Source organism: Coturnix japonica, chromosome 7 (assembly GCF_054131305.1).
Source record: "Coturnix japonica strain WE chromosome 7, WE-NBRP24, whole genome shotgun sequence".
NCBI classification, from domain to species: Eukaryota; Metazoa; Chordata; class Aves; order Galliformes; family Phasianidae; genus Coturnix; species Coturnix japonica.
This window is the reverse complement of record NC_140669.1, coordinates 28,409,405-28,431,411: the sequence shown is the minus strand read 5'-3', so window position 1 is coordinate 28,431,411 and position 22,007 is coordinate 28,409,405. Positions and strand designations below refer to the sequence as shown.

The following is a 22,007-nucleotide window of genomic DNA, read 5'->3' as shown; positions in this document are numbered from 1 at the left end:
ACACCACCTGGAGCACCGTGTCCAGTTCTGGGTCCCCCAACACAAAAAAGGACTTAAAGATGTTGTAGCGAATCCAGAGGAGGGCTGCAGAAATGATGAAAGGGTTGGAGCACTTCTCCCGAGAGGACAGGATGAGGGAGTGATGGGGTGAGGGGAAATGGTTTTAATCTGGAAGAGAGAGTAGGTTTAGACAAGCTATTAGGAAAGAATTATTTAGTGTGAGGGTTGTGAGACACCGGAACAGGCTGCCCGGGGAGGTTGTGGATGCCCCCTCCCCGGAAGTGTTCAAGGCCAGGCCGGATCAGGCTGTGAACAACCCGGTCTATCAGGCGGCGGCGCTGCCTACAGCAGGGTGTCAGAATTAGAGGATATTAAAGGTCCCTTCCAACCCAGACTATTCTACCATTCTATGATTAGAGAAATACTGATAGAAGGGGAGGTAGATTTCAGTGTTGGATATGCCAGTACACTAGAGTTTTAGTTAGCTTTTGCACCACTGAAATAATAGTTTTTTATTTAGCTATGCCATTATTTATATAAGTAAAAGTCAAGGGATGGTTGTTTTGTCCGCTGTCTTAGCCTGACATATAGTGATTTTGTACTGGAAGGAAGTTCAGGGGACCCAGTTTGTTTATGTTTTTGTCACCAACACGTTTCATGATTTTCAGCTGTACTCCGTTGAAGAAGTGGAAAGCCTAGCACTGGTGTACTCAGCCTAGGGAACGTCCGTAAGTTGGGTATAAATCGTGTCTTCACGAACACATACAGGCACACAGGCCAAGAAAGCCGAGCTCAGGTAGGCATAGGTCTCAAGTTGCATACCTGTATTAAAAGCAAACAGTTCCCATTAGCGTCTAAGAATATTTGAGTTTCTGGATCCAGGAATGATTTGTTTATAGCAACTGATAATTAATTTAAATAGAGTTGATACCAATATCCTTGTAAGAATTACAGTACTGCTAAGCACAAACTGGATGTGGAGAGTAGTAGAAGTATCAGAGACCGGGGAATTTTTAAATCGAGAACTGCAGGTCACAGAGACCGCACATCATAACCAGTTTGAAGGTAGAACTTAGATTCTACTAAGTTCATAGCATAGGATCCAGCATTTCATCTAGGATTTCCTTCCCCGCCTTCCTTTATGCCTTCACTTACTCACCTGGATTGATGTTCATGTCGCCGTGCGGCTGCCAGTACTCTTCTGTATGTTCGTGCCGCAGCTGGCCCGACAGGACTCCTTTGGGCCTTTGCAAACTGTAGCAAGCAATCTGATGATAAGATATGTTGAAGTAGTTCTTTTGGCCTGCTTGTCTTTGAATGCAAAGATTCACTCTCTACCTTGCTGAAATCGAGACCTATTCACTTCATTAAGACTTCAGTTTGTCCTGTGCTCCATATGCTTGTGTCATGGGTTATACATACTTTTACTAACTTTCATACTGCTCTTCCTCATCAGGTACTATGTTTGGTCTCAGTTTTTTGTCCGGATCTTTACTTGCAAACACTGAATGTTTTTTTTTCACCGTGTTCTTTTGTTGTTGTTGTTGTTGATTGTTTTTGTGTTTTCGTAGGTGAATGGAAAATCATTTTGCAAAAGAAATTATTTTCTGAGTGGTATTTACTTCTATATGCAGCTGCATTCATCTTCAGTTAGCATTCTAAGTACAGTATTATAGGGATCAGCTATGCTAGCAAAGTACAAGAGGGAAGACAATTCTGAGAGAGGCTAATGATGAATTAGCAGTTTAAGTGAGGAGGCCTAAAGTTAGAAATGGAGGACGGATTTATTGTCTGCGTGTGCCACAGGGAATCGGATGAGAATCACGGGCTGCATAAAATCTTAAGGAATCCCCTGAGAGAGAACCGAAAGACCTCGGTTGCTGAAACAAAGCCAAGAGGTAGCTGGAATCTTCCAGAAGAAATTAGTGCAGTAGTTTCTTATGTAAAGCAGTTTCCTGTTATAATAGTTTAAATAGAAAGCGAGTGGAATATAAATAACATAACATGTCCGTCAAGGGCCATATTGCTGTAGCAGTATACAGCTGTTTATCTTGAAAACCTCAGTGGATGTGAGAGGAATTCTGCCAGGGTTGTGGAGGCCACAGTGACACACATGGTTTGAAACAGCTTCCCTGTTCGTACTCGTCCTACTGAGAGGCAGAGGCCGGGAATTCCTACGTATTGTAGAAGGAGCTTTTCTGTCTTTCTGATGTTTTCTTCCTTCCCCTGCTTCTCTTTTTTACTCTATATAATTGTTGGCAGGAAGGACAGATGATGCAAAGAGGAGATAAATGAACTAGACGCTATTACTCCACCCTCTGGAGTGGGATGCTAGACAGCAGTCTCGCCTCTCATTTCCTTGGGCACGGTCCTTGGATTGGCAGCACTCTCTCGAGGGGGCCTTTAGCTTTATTTTTATAGCGTCTCAAGTGTAGTTTCTGTAGGGGTTTTACAATGGATTAAAATAGAACCCTACCATTGCTGCTTGTCTCATTATTTGCATTCTTAGACTGTTGAGCGTGTATGTATGTATTTATATGCATATACATATGTGAAGACATTGCTTTTCGAATCGAGAATGAGCGCTAATATGCCGACTGACAGTTAGTATGGATAGCTGTGTTTGCAGTTTGGTTTTTTGGTTGTTTATTTTTTTGTTTGTTTGTTTTGGTTTGGTTTTGGTTTTGAAACTAAATGAGCAGATATTCACTACTATTCCCCAAGAAGCTCTTAACAGCTACGGTAACTATGTAATAACACCGAACTTGTCAGATTTCTTTTACTTATTATTCTCTATAGATTATTCAAATTCACGGTTTAAAAAAAGAAAAAAGGATAGTCCTTATGAGAAGCCTGTTTAAAATACAGAGATGGGAGAATGTCATTCTTTATCAGGCCAACCTACAAGGTGCAATCTTTTAATAAATAGTTAACACTCAGGTCAGTTTGTTATTTCAGCCATAAAACATGGGACTATTTAAAATTTTATTGCAAAATAAATAAATATTAACGATAAGGATTTGACACAGTTCTCTTACTGCTGTGGAGCTCAGGATAACCTTTCACATTAGTACCCTAGGTCTTCAAAAAAGAGTGATGTTTTCCCCCCCTTTTTACATTGAAATCTTAAGAGAGCATTACTGTGACAGTATTGTTTTTTAAACTGTAAAAGTGAATGGAAGTTTTTGGACAGAAGGGCCAAGGTAAATTCAATTGTTTTTAAAATAAAAGTACATCCGTAATGGAAATTGGTTAGTTTTCCAATGTAAGCTTTTAAGATGAAGTGAGCGATCACCAAGATATATAGACGAGGAAGGGTAGATTTTAAACCATATATGGAAACAGATTTTTGCACTGCTGTAAGGATCTCAACTGCAGAGAACCGCGCTCGAGTTGCATGTATTACATTCACAATGGATCGCTGAATTATTAGGAGCTAATTTCAATCAGACTGCCGTTACGGATGCTGTGGTGATATCTGTGTGCTTTGCTTACCTTTTCTCAGAAAAGTTAATGCTGATAAAGGTCATTCCAAAGAATGTAATTATAGTTCATACAGGGCTATTAAAATACACAACTGGATGCAAAATATTAAGCATTTTCAGCTTTGCACCACATGTCAGATCTTTGTGTATATCGGCCTGCAGCTGTGGCCTTCTATAAGGCGCTTCTTCTGCATCAGTCACGGCTGGCAGTTCATTTCTATTCCTTCTTTTGTACAAAACAGCAACTGCCACTCTGTTTTTCACAAGATGCAGTTTAAATTCCTCGTAAGCATCATTCAGGTTTGTACTATTAGTGTACTAGCAAAGAAAATGGTATACGGATTGTAAACACTGGAAGTATAACTTGGGTTGACACTCCCTTGAAAGGATAGAAGAAGACGATCTGGGATTAGATGTCAGACCCCAGTCAGCCTCATTTTCTTCAGTGTGTTTTCAGAGTCTTAACTTTTGGTAATTGTGTGACCAGAATGTTGTGTACGTGCTGCGTGCCTTTTTAGTCTTAGGGCTTTTAGCATTAAAAAGTAGTCTGCGGTTTATTTTCAGAATAGCTTCATTGTCCTTTTCTTTTTCAACAGGTGAATCTTTTCTTCTTGTTAAATATCGTCCGTGTGCTCATAACCAAGCTGAAAGACACCCACAAGGCAGAATCCAACCTATACATGAAAGCGGTGCGAGCCACCCTCATTCTGGTTCCCCTGCTCGGCATCGAATTTGTGCTGTTTCCGTGGCGACCGGAAGGTCGAATCACGGAAGAAGTCTATGACTACGTGGTGCACATCCTTATGCATTACCAGGTAAGAATTAAATATGTTTTGCCGATCTGTCAGCATATCATCATATCATAGTATCATAGTCTCGTGCGGGTTGGAAGGGACCTTAGAGATCGAGTCCAACCCCTGGGATTCGAGCCTCTGTGTAGCAGAGCGGCACTTCTACCACTTGTGCCACAGGGGGGATTCGAACCCCGGGCCCCAGTGTTGCAAGGCGGCATTCCTACCACTGCGCCACCGGGGCACAGCATAGGTAACAAACAAAGGAAAAAACTATCCATTCATTTTACTTTATAATATAAAGACCTTTATGCAATAGTCCCATCAACAACTTGAGCTTTCTCAGTGTACTGAATTTTTTTTTTTGTTGTTTAAAGAATAGAAACATACCATGGTCTATTACTAGTTTGTAGAGTGTTCTTATAAACTGGACGCAGATATTAGATTTATAGAACATTCCGTTTGCTATGTTATCGGAATAGTATTGGGAACCTCTGATTGTTTTTCAGACCTGAAAAAATCCATGCACAAATGAAATAAAGAAAGTTATCTTTATTTTACAGGGTCTACTGGTAGCAACAATTTTCTGCTTCTTCAACGGAGAGGTAAAGTGATCATTTTTATCGTATTATTTTGTGTTTATGGATCATGTCTATTCTAGCCATAACGGAGATAGCACACCTGAAAAACATAGAAAGTCAGAGCTTAATAGCTTGTTGCGCCTTGGTCACAATTTCTTGAATAAGAAGCGTACTTTTGAGAAATCATGATTAGTTAGTTCCAATAACTACCTTCTTCATCTTTTTGCCCAAGAATCACACCGTGTTTTGTTATTTTATGGAATGGGTCCCTGTTGCAGCTCTTAAGCATTCTCTGTCAACTTGAATAGAATAAGGTCTTGTGAACTGAGCTTCACCCATGAGAGTATACTTAGAGGGCTTTAGCATTTAAGATAGACACAGTAGAAAGCCTAAATATATATGCATACGCACGCAAATTTTCTCGGTGCAATTTTTGCAACTCACGATTGAAAGAAAAACCACAACAAACGGATAATAAATTCCCGACAAAGAAGCAGGACTTAGCCAACACTGTTGGCAGAGGAACAGGTACAGTCCTGTCCTTTTTTCTTTCACATCTGTATGTTCATTTTTTTTGCACTTAGTGCAGTTGCATGTTTTAATGGCACCAAACCTTGAGTTTCTTTCATCCCGTTGCGTTCTTCCATCATTTTATCAGACCAACAATATTTACTTAAGTGTTAACTATTTGGCTATTATTCATTTCCCATAGATCTCGCTTCCTCCCCTTACTCTTTAATCTCCAGTCGTATGAATTGCAATGAACATTCCCTGTGGTTTCCGGATACATTTTGTTCACAAGAAATTCATGAGCGTCAGTCTGTGTCATTATTATTAGTAGCAGTTTTAGCTAAGGAGGCAGAAAAGGTGAAATAAGAGGATCTTCTTTTCCACTGTATAAGGTCCGGGACAGCACTTTTGATCCAGTTTTATGCTAAAGCTGATCCCAGTTCAAGTTTCCATTCATATATTTGATTCCAAGCAGGACATATTGCTAAGCATTACGTATCTGGTTTGGATACTTTTATTATGTTTGGAATAAATATTTTACACACTCCTTCCCTCGTAAAAGGCATTTTGGGAAAAAAAAAATAAAAAATCAGACAGTATTTGCTTTGTCTCAAGCCAAAACGTGGACAAAAATATTACATTCATCTACAGAGATCTATGAAATAATACGGTCCATCAGTCAGCTCTGCCTTTTATCCCTATGATCCTCTGAGGCTACTTTAATTCTACCCGCGTTCATGTTTTTGCATAATCTGTTTTTTTTCCACATTTTACAAACTCGTGTTTTTTTACATCACTCTCTTCTCCTGTGGAAGAAAAGTGCGTTAGAACATTAGGAAGTATTACTTTTCAGAAAGGGTGGTCAGACACTGGAATGGACTGCCCAGGGAGGTGGTGGAGTCATCAACCCTGGGGTGTTCAAGGAACGACTGGATGTTATGTTGAGGGGCATGGTTTAGTGGGAGCTATTGGTAATAGGTGAATGGTTGGACTGGATGATCTTTTAAGTCTTTTTCAACCTGAGTGATTCTATGATTCTAAAACCAAAGTAGCTGCTGCCATTCTTAGCATTCCTTAATCAGTGTCTCAAGTCCAAGCTGATCCCGTGTGAATTTAATTAAAGTGATACTTCATCTATCACACACATGCAGGTGTTTATACATACAGCAGGGGAGGAAGCCCGTGATAAACATCACATCTTCTCTGCAGAGATGCTTACGCAAGAAGCCTGGGCCTTGAGCTATTTTATAATCAGTATTTTTAACTCACCTTTATTTTAAACATAACCTTCTGAAAATAGTCTTACTAGTCATTTTATGAAGTAGCGGTCAGACGTTAATGTAGGTTTTCTTGTATTGGGACTGTAGAAGAAATCATTCGTTGTATGTGGACCGTACGAGATTTTAAAGTTGCTACACTGTCATATTTAGTATAAGGTTGAATAGAAGTGATCTTTTTTAACTGTAAATCTGTTCTTTCCGTATTTTACTTGCAGCCATAGGGGAAAAAGTAGAAAATTTTATTATTGCTACTCTTTTGACAAGCTTGCAAATTTGGTGTGAAAAGCACCAATAACCCCTATGTATATTTTCATTCTTTCAGAATATCTCACGTGATATCTAAGTACCTGGAATTTTTGAGCCTTACTTCTTAGTTCCCTGAGACATCTGCTATGGCATTTGTTCATAAAAAAATTAAGTCAGATGTATCTTTCCACGTGTTTTATGTGCTTTTGCTTTCGTTTCCCATCATAGGTCCAAGCTGTTTTGCGCAGACACTGGAATCAGTACAAAATCCAGTTCGAGCACAGCTTCAGCCACTCGGACGCTATGCGCACAGTTTCCTATACGGTATCGACGATCAGCGATGTTCCGGGCTACAGCTACAATCACGACTGCACCAGCGAACATTTAAACGGCAAGGGCTACCACGATGTGGAGAGCATCGTTTTAAAATCTGAGAAGTTATACGGTTGACCAATAAGACAATCTCGATGCCAGCGTTCCCCATCACATTTGATGAACTCTAAGTGCGATTTGATGACTTAACGGCCAGAAGATTCTAACTCGGGAGAAGTTTGTTCTCCCAAACAATGCAAACTAAACCAACAGGTTTTGATATGTATATATATAAAGTGTTTGTGTGTGTCTACTGATACAGTACGGTCATCCGTACATCTATCTACTTACTTAGCTATATATCTATGCGCATTAAAGTAAGCATACAAACGTTGCCCCTTCAGTTTCTACTATGTAGACAAAGTCGGTAATTTTTTGTACAAATGGAATCAAGGAAGGAAGGAATTCATATTTTTTTGGAAGTCTCTATCGAGACAGGTCGTTCTGAAGCCACTTACTTTTCTGTTTTGTTCACTTACGGAAACGTAGGGTGTAAATACTGTACTGCGTCGTCTTAATCAGACCCCTACCGAATGAAGGAAATTTGTTCAAATGGGTGCAATAGTTACAGCAGAACGTCCAGGTTCACGTGATGTCCGGCATTCGATAGTCCAACAAAGGAACAGCAACAGGTAGATTAAGATAATTGACTCAAGATGCTTTCGCTGAGCCTGTTCGGTGTCACGAATAATTTTAAGGAAGCATCGGAGACACTAGTAGAAGTCTAAGGTTCTCTGTTACTTGCATATTACAGTGTAACAGGTTACAGCGGGCCTTCAGCAGTCATATTTAAACCATTTTTGCATATGCAGGAGCGTCTCCTCCTCCTCAACGTCACAAACGAAGATGAGATTGGTGAACGGAGATAAGATCAGTGTTAACGAAAAGTAAGGAGTAGTACAGAAACAGTAGTAACCAGAACACCTCAAAATCCATCCAAGCATTAATTCAAACCAATGGAACTCAACTGTGCGCTTAAACACTTTATTCGGGTGGGAAAAATCACGTGCAGATTTAGTTGTAGCCACGTTGTTTGTTTCGTTGTTTTTTTTTTAAGTATCTTCTCAGCCAATACATTGTATTCCTCGGTTTTGTGGGGCTGCACTTCCATTAAGTTTGCGACTCGTTCGGTCACTGAAAAGCAGACCAAATTGAGCACAGTGCCAACAATTTGCTACCTGTGAGATAGATTAAGAAAACGCTAAGGTTTAAGGATTGTAATGTTACTTGAGAGCTGCTCAATTCCATACGGTTTTTTCGAAGGAAGTTGTTGCTTTCTGTCATAGCCGCTTTTAAAGGTCTTGCTGGAAAACGGGAAGTTTGTGGAGAAGGTATCGGAAAAATGTCTAGTAAACTGCATTTGCACATCTTAATACTTAAAAGAAATACTAGTTAAATTAAAAGTAAAAAATCGATCAAGTCTAAGATGTGAATTTGCGTAAGCCTTACGCAAGGTTAAATGGTTTTATAGGTTTATATTGCAGAAAAGTCTACTCAAAAGACAGGGCACAAAAACAGAATAGAGATTAGCGAAGTTGATCAACAATTATAAAGGTCACGTGCATCAGGTAAGCAGTTCCAAAGAACTGAAAGGCTGTTTATCGCAAAACCACTGTAGTTCTAAGTACTTCATTCTGTGTATGAAGAAGTTGAACCTAAACAATTGTTTGGGTAGCATTTGTGTAAGCTTCCGTAGCATAGAAGTAATTCGTTACCTTAGTATTTATTGTCTTGTAACTTCAAAAGGCCTGACACGCTTTGTATTTAGTATGATAATGTTAGGAGGACGCAGTAAATTTACGCCACTTGCACCTTGCACTGTCTCATGTATTTTTTAAACACTTTTGTTTAGAGTATGAGCGCAGAGTTGCATTCATTGTGTAGTTTAGTGATGTCAAATGTGGCTAAGATTTTAAAATCTAGATTTCTGTTCATCTGCGAGGCTACCAACTCGAGCGATGAAACTGACGGAAAGATCAGGTGGGTGCCACACAAGAATAGTGTGAAATCTGGCATTTACGTATCACAGCATTCGATGATGGTTAGAAGTTGGGTATGTTTTTTCTTTGTTTTTTCTTTGTTTTTAAGTAATTAGGGAAGGAACTAAATAAGTAAGTGTTACTTAAAAGTCTTTGCAACATTCTGAAAAATTATTAGAGCAGGAGACTCCTGCTCTAGCATAGCAGCTTTGCACGCCCAGGGAAATGTATCATCCAAGTCACCGGTATAAATCCTGGAGATCTGAGTTAAGTATCGGCGGGTACTAGCTGAGAATCAAAGTCTGTGCACACACTCATCTATCAGCAGGTGCTTTGCCACCCAGTAAGGCATATCATAGGAAAATTATTTAAATGGTATCCGCCTGGTCATTGCAATCGAGACAGGTAACATCTGAGAATCCAAAATGAGATGAGGTTTGGAATTCAGTTTGCTTCTCGGCTAGGTTATTAAAATTAAATTTTCTAACCTGCAAATATGTGTTTTGTTATACAAAGCACAGCACGCTCATAGCTGCTGACCTCTGTTACTTTGAGTGTCCTTGTGCCCTTGTGTGTGCCCCTTAGTGTAAGTGTGCTCCTGAGTGTTTTCGTGCTCCTTAATTTTACCAAGTGTGTCCCTGAGTGTGAGTGTGCCCAACTGTGTTTGTGTGTGAGTGGGCCCATGAGTGTGCCCCTGATTGCGAGTGTGCCCGAGTGTGAGTAGGCCCATGAGTGTGCCCCTGTGTCCAAGTGCTCCCAAGTGTGATTGTGCCCCTGAGTGTGTGCATGCCCCTGCTAGTGTTTAAATAAAAGTGCCAGATCACTCTACCTGACCTAGGCAAAGCATACCACTTACCTGTTCAGGCAGTTAACAGTTTATCCTTTTCTTAATATTTTGGCTTTTAAACAGCATCACAGACACAACTCAACAAAACACCCTTAAAGCATTTGATACATTATTTTGAGTAATGAATAGCACGTTACTTCTCCTTTATGACAGCCTTGCCTTTTTATTTAAGTAACGGCTTCTGTACTGAGAATCAGAGACCTCCAGTAACTGTATGTCACCTGCTTTTTGCTGTCTTTTCTGTTATCCGTGAAAACTGAATTTGGAAAAAATAAAAGACCAGTTGGCTTCTCTCTGCTTGCACTACACTTTTTTACTTTGCAAGCTTCCTTTGTCATCTTTAACTGCTTAACACAAGCATGTGAGGGAAAATAATAATGTTAGCCTCTCTCCCACTGTCCTTAAAATTACTCTTTTTTACTTCTGGATCAAATTGAGTTTACCTGCAGACTGTTTTAACTAAGTCTACAGTGCAGCCCCCAGAAACTGTTAACTTTAAACCTACTGAAGGCTGCAACACAGCCACCTGACCTGTTCTACAAGAAAACCACAGCAACACCTCCACCACAGAGGTACCTTACTTAAGATCCACATTAATCTCTCAGTTCAGTACGAGGCTTTGTGAAAGCAAGTTGAAGTGGGTGCCCTCTTCAGTCCCTACTGCCTCGTGCTGCATTATTCTCCTATTCAGTCCTTTAAACCGCACACCAACATTTGCTAGAAAGTAGTTCTTTGAGTTTTCCATCTGTTCTTTGAATCTGAGCTAGACTTACAAACTCTAAACCTTTATGTACAATTCCCTTGCCGCATTTGAGTTAAAACTATTTGCTTACAGCCCACATGCTTGTCTCTCCAACCAATTTTAACCCAAAAAGTCATTGCACTTTAACAGAAGACTTAATCCAAAATAATAGTTCCAAAACACCTCATCTGGAGACTATCTTCACAAAACAAAAACAACAAAAAAACCACTATTCTCTATTTTTGTTAGATTTGCTTGTGCTAGAATAATACCTTTGAACCTTTCTTCATGATAGATTTATTATAACAACTTTCCAAATATAATTGTTCTATTGCTAGCTAATAGAGAAGCAAAATATGGCACTCTCCACAAAACCAGGGCATATTTAGGATCAATAAATCAGCCTTCATCCATTCACTATGTTGGGTCCTTCAATAATACCTAATATTTTTGCTCTCCCTATTCCTTTTATACAGTTGCCATGGGACTGCATATCTGATACAACTTACAGAATCACAGAATTACCCAGGTTGGAAGGGACCTCAAGGATCATGTAGTTCCAACCCCCCTGCCTAGCAGGGCCACCAAACATATGCCTTTACTAGATCAGGTTGCCCAGGGCCCCGTCCAACCTGGTCTTGAACACCTCCAAGGACGGGGCATCCACAACCTCACTGGGCTCTTCCCTCTTTCAACTTAAAACCATTTCCCCTAGTCCTGCTATTATCAGCCCTTTCGAAGAGTTTACTCCCCTCCTGGGAGTAAGTTCCCTTCAGGTACTGAAAGGCTGCAATGAGGTCACCCCGCAACCTTCTCTTCTCCAGGCTGAACAAACCCAACTCCCTCAGCCTGTCCTCATAGGGGAGGTGCTCCAGCCCCCTGATCATCTTTGTGGCCCTCCTCTGGACCCTTTCCAAAATCTCCATATCTTTTTTGTACTGAGGGCTCCACACCTGGACACAGTACTCCAGATGGGGCCTCACAAGAGCAGAGTAGAGAGGGACGATCACCTCCCTATCCCTGCTGACCACCCCTCTCCTGATGGAGCCCAGGATCCCATTTGCTTTCCGGGCTGCCAGAGCGCACTGCTGGCTCATGTTAAGTTTCTCATCTATCAGGACCCCTAGGTCTTTTTCTGCCGAGCTGCTCTCAAGGACAACTCCTCCCAGCCTGTACAGGTGCCTGGGGTCCTTCCGGCCCAAGTGCAAAACCTTGCACTTTGCCGTGTTGAACCTCATTAGGTTCACCCGAGCCCAGCTTTCCAGCCTGTCAAGGTCCCTCTGAATGGCATCTGTTCCCTCCACCGTATCAACTGCACCACTCAGCTTGGTGTCATCAGCAAACTTGCTGAGGGTGCACTCCATTCCCTCATCGATGTCATTAATAAAGATGTTAAAGAGCACCAGTCCCAAGACAGACCCTTGAGGGACACCACTCGTTACCAGCCTCCACCTGGACATAGAGCCATTGACCACCACCCTCTGTCTGCGGCCTTTCAACCAATTGCTTATCCATCTAGTTGTCCACCCATCAAATCCACTTCCCTCCAATTTGGAGATGAGGATGTGATGGGGGACCATGTCAAAGGCCTTGCTCAGGTCCAGGTAAATGACATCAGTCGCCTTCCCTTCATCCACCAACGCCGTCACTCCATCATAGAAGGCCACAAGATTAGTTAAGCATGACCTTCCCCTGGTGAAGCCATGCTGGCTGTCTCGGATCACATGCTCGTTCTTAATGTGATCAAGCATGTTGTCCAGGAGGATCTGTTCCATAATCTTCCCAGGCACAGAGGTGAGACTCACCGGCCTGTAGTTACCCGGGTCCTCCCTGCTCCCCTTCTTGTAAATGGGAGTGATGTGACCCTTCCTCCAATCATCCGGGACCTCACCTGACAGCCATGACTTCTCAAATATGATGGAGAGCGGCTCAGCAACCACCTCAGCCAGCTCCTTCAGGACCCTGGGATGCACGCCATCTGGCCCCATAGACTTATACTCATTCAGTCTAAGGAGGCACTCTCGGACTTGCTCTACCCTTACAGTGGGGAGGGATTTACCTCCTTGGTCCCCACATAGAGGTATGGGGGTGCAAGACTTAGGGACATGAAAAAGACTAGAATCCTGGCCACCAGTGAAGACCGAGGTGAAGAACTCATTCAGCACCTCAGCTTTCTGTTGAAGCCATTTCTCCTTTTAAATTTACCAGAGTAGGTACGGCCATTTTGGCCTGTCTCTTCTGGCCAATGTACCTGTAGAAGGTTTTCTTATTGTTTTTCACGTCCCTCGCCAAGTTCAGTTCTGCCTGCACCTTGGCTTTCCTGATCCCACGTCTGCAAGTTCGGACGGCATCCCTGTATTCTTCCCGGGTGACACAGCCTTGTTTCCAGAGCTTGTACACCCCTTTCTTCACCCTCAGTTCTCTTAGCAGGTCCTTGCTGATCCATGCTGGTTTTCTACCTCTCCTGCCCACTTTCTTAATCAGGGGAATGGAGACCTCTTGTGCTGCCAGGAGGGCATCCTTGAACAGTAGCCAGCTCTCCTCAACGTCCTTATCTTTGAGGGCAGCGTGCCAGGGGATCTTGGCCAGCATTCCATTGAGTAGCTTGAAGTCTGCTCTTCTAAAGTTCAGCATCCTGGTCCTGCTTTTTGCCAGGCCCACATCACTTGAGATCACAAACTCAACCAGGGCATGATCGCTGGAGCCCAGGCATACTCCAACCTTGACGCCTTTGATGATCTCCTCAGCATTGGTAAGCAGCAGGTCCAGCAACGCTTGACCTCTGGTCGGTCTGTCCAATACCTGAACCAGAAAGCTATCATCAATGGATTCCAAGAGCCTTCTGGAGCTCTTGCAGCTCGCCGTGTGGTTTTCCCAACAGATGTCCGGATGGTTGAAGTCCCCCACCAGGACAAGAGCCCGTGAGCCAGACGCCTCATGCATCTGGAGCAAGAAAGCCTCATCAGCAGCCTCCCCTTGATCAGGTGGCCTGTAGTATACCCCTAATACCAGCTGACCTTTATTAGTCCCATCTCTAATCCTAACCCACAGGCTCTCAACCTGTTTTTGACTGTTTCTCACGGGGAGCTCCTCACAGTTTATCCAATCTCTGACATAAAGAGCGACTCCCCCACCCTTCCTTCCTCACCTATCTCTCCTAAAGAGTCTATAGCCATCGATGGTAGTATCCCAATTGTGGGAGTCATCCCACCATGTTTCTGTGATAATCTTACCATATCTTACTTTATTATTAAGCACAGGCTTAATAATAAAATGTAGCATACAGCTCATCCTTTTTTCCTTGGTCTTTCTTTGTTCCTTCAGACAAAGAAACCCTAACGCAACCTGCATAAAACTGTAGGTATAGTGAAGCACAATAATAAAAAAGCTGAGGTAACTTTGCAAATGAACAGCTTTCAAGATTAGCCACTATACTTTTGTTCGCATGTATTTAACAAATACAGCATAAACACATAAACAGCGATCCATACTAACAAGAGCACTAATGTGTGCTATACTCTCAGGCCACTTCTCTAACTTCTTCAGCTTCATTCCCAAGTTACAGTCCTGTACACAACACTGTTCAAAATAACTAACATCAGAACCATAACCCAGGAGTCAAGTAACTTGGAGGCCAAAAAAGAAAACCACACCAACATCTTTATTACTTTATTATAAAATCATGCAATGAGAATTATTTATTTACTTTCTAAATAGCCACTGAATGGATCTTCAGACGACTTTCCCTCAGCAAAAACTTCTGAGCCACCAACTCAGTTATAATTCTACAAATCAGAGAACTGTGCAAGCTTCTGGCATAATACAATTTTTCCAATTTCAGCAGTATTTGAGTACAACTACTTTATGGTGTAAGCAGTCTGAAACAGATGTATCAGACACAGTCAGTGTCATTCCTACATAAGTAGTAATAAAAGGTCTGACACTTCATTTTGTTACTCCAACTAAGAGGCTTTATCACTATCTGAAATACAAGGTACAACATATAAAGACAAATAAATGTATATTACAGAGTACCCTCAATAGCTTTAACTATTAAACACATGCAGTATTATTTAACTCCCATCTGAAACAAAACAATGATTTCATATTGTAAAATATTTTCTGGATAACCATTTTCACATATACAAATAACAAGACAACATCTAAGAAAACATAAGTTTATTTGTAGAACAAAACATTATTTACTAAGCAATTCATTTACTGTGATATCAATAGTCAGTTTCAGACAACTGTAGTTAAAAAAAAAACAAAACACTTATCAATGGAACTACGTTCCCTTTTCCCTGTCATTTTGCAAGTTCAGCTAACAAACCTTAGGTTTTTATACCCAAATGTTTTCTTTTACTCACTGATGTTAAAATCATTAGTCAAAGGAACACTGCTTAGAAATGCTGTAATAATAGATATAACAGATCCCAATCTATGATTATTCTGATTGTAGTTCAGGTCTACATAACGATTAAGTCAAGTCCTATCTACCTATGAAATCCATTCTAAAAGCAAATTGTTCATTTCCCACCAGCTGTTTTCTTCAACTTAAACAGCCATCTTTTTCAGACTGTCCAGCCAATTTGCTTTTCCTTCAAACTGTCTTTCAAAATTTGATTAAATTTTCAGTAAGACCACAAAACAGTTGTGTTTAGTGAACTAGTAAACTCCAACAAATAATGCCTTAGTACTTTCCAGTACTGCCCTTAGCTCCAGACACAGCTGCCCTGACAAGGTTCACTGTCCTCGCAGACCAGTGGCACATGAGGGGGAAGCCACCTTAACATTAATGACAAATGAAACAGTTCATTTTGGAAACTACTTACACAGCAGTATATTCCACTTAAACCCTTCTACTACCTCCCATTTCAACTTAAAACAGTTACTGTGTAGTTCAGTGCTTCTCATGTACTTTACATAGGACACAGACCTGGAGTGAAACAAGCTGTTTAAATTTATCCCATGTCCAGTAAGAAGAAAGGTATAAGCCACATAATTGTGTGTAAAGAAAAAGATCTCCAATTTATATCATACACAAAACAGTGTTAAAAATACAATATAATGTGTTCATTACACTCTTATAGACAAAACAAACTGCATTTGCACATTACACCTCAAAATTCTACTCTTGAGTGGTACTTCACAACTATGCGAAGAAATGTTGAATGTAAAACTTGTATTTTATGCAGAAACAGAAAACTTCATGTTTGAGTTCACCATGCTGAATCAAGACAGACTAATGCTTTGGAGCAAGGCCAGAGTGTTCATGTCCTTTAACTGCTTCACTTTTTTTTTTTAATGTCTAATGCAATCTTGCTTTTCTGTCTAAAACAATCGTCATTCTACTATGGGAAAAGACTTGGCCAGGATAATTTACACAGTACAACTATTTGCTTTTGAACTGATAGGAACTCACATAGCCCTTTTATGAAACCAGTCTTTCTCCACCAGCCTGACCCAATTAGCTCTGCAATATCTTTATCTCATCACAATAACACTAAAATTTCTTGGTGTCTGAACTGCACCAGATGCTGAATTGTGCTTGCAGAACAATTCTTCTTGTCCCATTAACAGTACTATTGAGACTAGGCACAAAAACTCCTGTCCCAAACTCAGACAGTCACCAAACAGCAGTGTGAGACTGCTGACTAATCAAATTACAATGAAAAAAACTCCTCCAGAAACACCACCATACTAACCGATGCATACACACCACTACATATGGCAGGAAAGGAGAATAACTTTAAAAGCTTAAATACTTAAAGCGATGCGCTTCCACACTAAAGTCACTTCCTAATCAACAGCCAACATTATTTTATAAAACAAATGTATGACAGAGACAGAACAACTCAGTCCCTTCTTATAAACTTTCAGAATACAATCAGCACATTACTGACTTAAATAGAATTAAGTAATAAAACCTAATCAGACATTTTTTGTTCATATCACTTACAGTAACTGCTCTTCCTTTAATAAATGACACCCCAACCTAAAGATGACACAGATGAATGAGACAAGTAGTTCCTCAATGCTAACTATTATCTATGGCAATTGTCCAGAAAACTGACTGCTCCAGTACTTAAACTCATTCTTTTTTACTGCAATATCCTTGAAAGCATATAGCACCACCATTCATTAGATCACCTTCTCAGTACTTATGCCACTTAATGACTACAAACCCACATCTTATTGCCAGAATGCTGTGAAACTGGGCTAAATAACAAAATCATGAGATAAAAGGAGACACTCCCCAAAAACAGTTAACAAGCAAATTCAGCTACTAATCAGTAGCTGTTAGAAATGCAAGTTTCTCATTCTACAAACACAGAATAACTTTTCTCCTGAAAAGAAAACCAATAGTTGAAGCTTGTGGAGAAAATCCTCTGAAAAACCAAGCAATAATTCACCACCGGAGATGAGCATTAATTAAAAATAAAAATCAATCTTGTCAAACTCATATCCCTGTCCTTATTCTAAATTTATAGCTCCATGTATCTGTGTTACGTTATCATACTAACTGCTTCTAACTGCTTCTGAATTAAAAACTCGATGAACTAAGTCATTGCTATCCACACATCAATTCAATTTCACTTTGTAAGAAAGGCATTTATTTAAGACAGCTTAAGCACATGCCAGAGAACATGGAGCGTGCTAACTGTGCATTTTGCTCTACTTTATCAACTCTGTAAATAATCTCCCACTTAAAAACCACAGTTCTAACAAGCTTCCCACAAGTTTTCTATCATATTAACAAATCTATGAAAGCCTCAAATGGTTGCCTTTTATTACTTCGTTTTTTCAAGTACGGTTAAGTTTTATTTTCTACCCAAGGCACACCCTTTTCAACCTCTACTGATAAACACTACATGCCAAACTATTTTTCCTGTGTTTTGTCACTTTTGGGTTAGGATCTACCCAATTAAGCTCATGACTAAACTCACAATTACAGTACCTTAGGGCTTGGATTATTATTAACATGGGATAATTTGTCTTATAAATGTAAAGGACAAGAGCATTTCTTCAGAACACATACTGCTGTATCATCATAGCTGATGATATTTTATGACTTTTATGCTGCACACATCAAAAAACAATAACTTATTTTTCTTTAAATAAAAATAACTTGCACATTTTTCACATGCATTGTAAACCATATGAGAGGTAACAAATAGACTGTCATTCCTTTAACAAACCACAAGCCAATTTTAAACAAGGGCTGCACACAAAAGACTATCCTGAAAAAGCTTTTATGATATGTAATCTTTAAAAAAAAAAAACAACAAAACACTCTACTGTCTGACTTGATGCAGTCACTTCAGTTCCCCAGAAGTGCTCCAGCAGTGGCATCAATACTTTCATTCGTTAATTACAATGTTTGTTCAAATCAGACCACTGTTATGATCAAAATCCAAATTCCTTAAGCAAGGCAAACTATGTTCCCTTGATCAAATCCACACTGTTAAACAATTTAACCCTCATCACTCATACAAGAGACAAAGTATATCCTTTCACATGCCATACCTGGCATGACACATACATAAGGACAAAAAACAGCAGAAGGAAAGAAACAACAGGCAACTCACAATGACTCTTTGGATACACACAATTTAACACTGACAAAAGGTACTTGACAGTCAGCAAATTTAACTTGGAAAAAAAAAAACAAACAAAACCAGTATAGTTCAAACCTAATCTGATTCTGCAAAACAGATTTAGTTCTAATTCCCAGCTTTATTTTTATTTTTTTTTTGTCTACATCAAACTTCTTCAACCACTCACCTCCCCAGTTTCTAAATCTGCTTGCCCTTTGTTCCTTTGTTTAGTTTATCATTAGTCTTTTCCTATTCTACAGTCAATTTCTCTTTTCCTAACAATAGTTACCCTTTAGGAACTCCCTTTTATCCCTCTATGTTTACAAGTCCTATAAACAAACAGAGTCATATCAACTTGTGAACACGTTCTCAGAATTGTCTTGTATTATCTCCAATTCTCTAAATCATGTCTCCTCAATGTGACCCCTAGACTAAATGTTCCTCCCTACAATAAGAACACTCAAAAGTATTGTAGACCTGTTAGGCTTAGTAAGAATACATTCAAATCTTGCTGGTCACCAGCATCCTTCTACTACAAAACCTACCATTAGCCTCGCACTGAGGAACAGATCTATGAAATTGACAAAAACTCCAATACCAATCTAGGCAGCCATCCTCAAAGAAGGGAGTAGCTAAGGTATACCACAGTTTGCCTTGTAAATGGCATATTACACCAAAAGCCAACTGCTGTCAGTTTCATTTCTTTGCTTCCACTGTCTACTGCCAGTTACATTAAGTTGCAACAGCTTTCTTACAGGGCTGACAAAATGCTACTATGTTGCAGTGGTCTACCCTTTAAATTCTCCTTTAAACATATCTACACCTAGTAATTGCTGCTCGTCTTCCCTTATTCCTTCTGAATTAAAGCTCACAAACAAAAACCTGTCCAAAAAAAAAATAAAATAGAAGTTCATTTAATTATTATTTTCCCATCAGATGTGAAGGTTTTAACTTAACACTGAATATTCTCTTATTTTCTTAATAGATTATTAATTCTTCTTGCCCCATTCCTTAATCCCATCACTCATTTTGTGAGAAAATGGGACAACCACACAATTCTGAGGTCAATAGTCATTTTTTGATTGAGGTGCTACACTTAAGTCACCAATTAAACCATGAAGGAAAGTTCATTGATACTGGCTGTCATGTTCTTCATGACAGTTTACTAGACTCAATCAATTGAGCGTAGCATTAGCAAATGTTTTTAATTGCATCATGTCTAAAATCAGTGCATAACTACTTGAACATTTAACAAAAGAACACAGAAATACAGCTCCACATAAAGCTCGTTTCCACCCAGCAAATACAGAAACAAACGTTTCATTTGCCTCCAACCTGTATTATATTCATAGATTTCTTAAAGACTAACATATTTTGTTTAGCACTCTGTTTTCTGACATACTTGTATAGACACTAAAAATCAAGTCAATTGCTGCTTTATAAAAGAACAACCAACTAAGTAGTTATTAATCCCAGTATTAACTATTCTCCAAAAGAGCCTTCACAAAAGCACTCACAGCACACAAGTCCTTCTCTTCCTGCACCAAGCTACACACAAAACCTCTGGAAATGACCATAAGTAATAGCAAAAATAAATAAGTAAATAAATAAATAAAATGTTCTTCCTTACACAAATCTGCAGTGCTAGGAAATTGTTTCCAAAAAACATCTGACTGTAGAAGAACCCATCCTTCTCATTGGAATAAGCACTACCAGTGCTAAAGAATTGCCACGCTAGGGACAAATAAATGTGAGAGATCAAGAAACCAAGGCCTAGCAAATCCATTACATACACAATAAATGAAGATACTATCAAGGAACTGTGAGACTGTAATGCACTGAATGAGGCAATGCTACAAGTAAACCCGTGTAAAAAGAGATAAAGAAAATGAGAATCGAGTAGGAAAAGTGTCAGGTAATGATGTAACTAATGAAGTACAACAAGAAAACAAAAGGAAACAATGAGACTTACATCACTTGTGAGATCATCATTGAATGTTATAGACCCTCAAGCATGAATCAAACATCCGAAAGTCAAACAAAATCTAAACCAAAGAAATTTCCTCGGCTTTAAAGACATGTACTACTCACTTGTGTTTTATACATATGACAAAAAGTTTTTAAAAATATTTGAGTTACACTGTAATTGTAACATCTTAAGCTGTCACTGTCATAAAAACACACACACAGAGAATCACACAGAATGACCCGGGTTGGAAGGGACCTCAAGGATCATGTAGTTCCAACCCCCCTGCCTAGCAGGGCCACCAAACATACACATTTACTAGATCAGGTTGCCCAGAGCCCTGTCCAACCTTGTCTTGAACCACAAAAGACCAACTACTTAAAAATCAGTAATAAAAAAAAAAAACTGCAAGATCTGCAATTCTGCAAAGATCATGAACAGAAACTCAAAGCTCAACAAGTTAAAATGAATTCCATGGAGAAAACTGCACAAAGGTATGTCATACAGAGTTACAAAGACACATTAAATTGTTACTGAAACTGGAACGGTATGTCTAGGGACACAACCGACTGATTTCTGTATATGCCTAGCAAATCTGCTGTTGACATCATCTGCCTATTCACTTCTAAAACACTGCTTAACTCCATTAACAGCCAGATATTTACCCTTTACCACTGGATGTAACATTTGATCATCACATTCAATATGTATTTTCACACACACATTCACAACATCCGAAGTCAGAGCAACATCAGAAATTTGCCATTTTTGCTAAAGCCAACATGGTTCCTTGAGAGAAAATTAAAGTTTTCAATAGCATATGACATACATATGAAATAATGAATTACTAAAATAGGAGAAAACAGTGGATGAAAAAAAAAAAAAAAAGCAAACAAACCTTATTTTAAAAGCATGACTTAGGTACAGCATCATATTAATTCCAGTTTTAGAAAACTTTATTTCTATAATTATTTTAACAAACACTAGACACTGGTATTTCAGAACTATTCAGAACCAACTACAAGATTTTCCTGTCCATGCATCATATGTAGATCTATACATAAACGTACAAATTGTTTCATGTACTAATGGAAAAAGCCAAACTTACATTGATTACCAGCATAGAAAGCACAAGATGCAGACTTCAAGCTACATACTGCCTTAATTATTTTGGCACTTGCAAATATCCTGAAAGTGTATTTCTCCTGTGTAGTGACACTCACAAACTCTCACACTGTTATGGACACCCCTTGAATTGTAAACATAACTAGAAATACAGGATAACACAATATAATATACTTGAAATTAAGCTAACAAATCAAGCAAGATAGGAGAGAGAATGAGTCCCAAAACCGAGAGGCCTACTGTAAATTCTAGGCGAAACAGCGAAGGCTCCCACAGGCTCTCCTAAATGCCAGAACTCAAAAGACATCAGTCCAGCCTGGGAGTGAAATAAATATAGTGTCCAGGTACCCTGACTTATCTCTGACTGTGATGTTCTCTGGGATATGTAGTCTTCTTCTGTAAGTTGCACATTCAGTAAAATTATTCATGCTTTATATGATGTTATGATGTGGAATACTGATAGCAAAATTACAAAAATTATT

At 39.5% G+C, this 22,007-nt stretch overlaps 1 protein-coding gene and 1 long non-coding RNA gene across 10 annotated transcripts in view; one reads left to right on the top strand and one right to left on the bottom strand.

The window, feature by feature from the left end:
• Window positions 1–9,081, top strand: part of CALCRL (calcitonin receptor like receptor) — a 58,503-nt gene extending 49,422 nt beyond the window's left edge. For all 7 annotated transcript variants that reach the window (XM_085553592.1, XM_085553596.1, XM_085553590.1 and 4 more), the window contains 3 exons: window positions 4,082–4,300; window positions 4,840–4,881; window positions 7,122–9,081. In XM_085553592.1, the coding sequence (XP_085409718.1) occupies window positions 4,082–4,300; window positions 4,840–4,881; window positions 7,122–7,343 (483 nt within the window). In that variant the 3' untranslated portion in view covers window positions 7,344–9,081. The remainder of the gene's footprint in view (window positions 1–4,081; window positions 4,301–4,839; window positions 4,882–7,121) is intronic.
• Window positions 1–22,007, bottom strand: part of LOC107316438 (uncharacterized) — a 99,167-nt gene that overhangs the window by 13,033 nt on the left and 64,127 nt on the right. Inside the window, exon 4 of one of the 3 annotated variants that reach the window (XR_004308043.2) lies at window positions 4,814–4,957. The exons of the other annotated variants lie outside the window; for them this stretch is intronic. This is a non-coding gene — a long non-coding RNA (uncharacterized LOC107316438). Of the gene's footprint in view, window positions 1–4,813; window positions 4,958–22,007 lie in introns of those variants that run through there. 3 annotated transcript variants of the gene reach the window in all.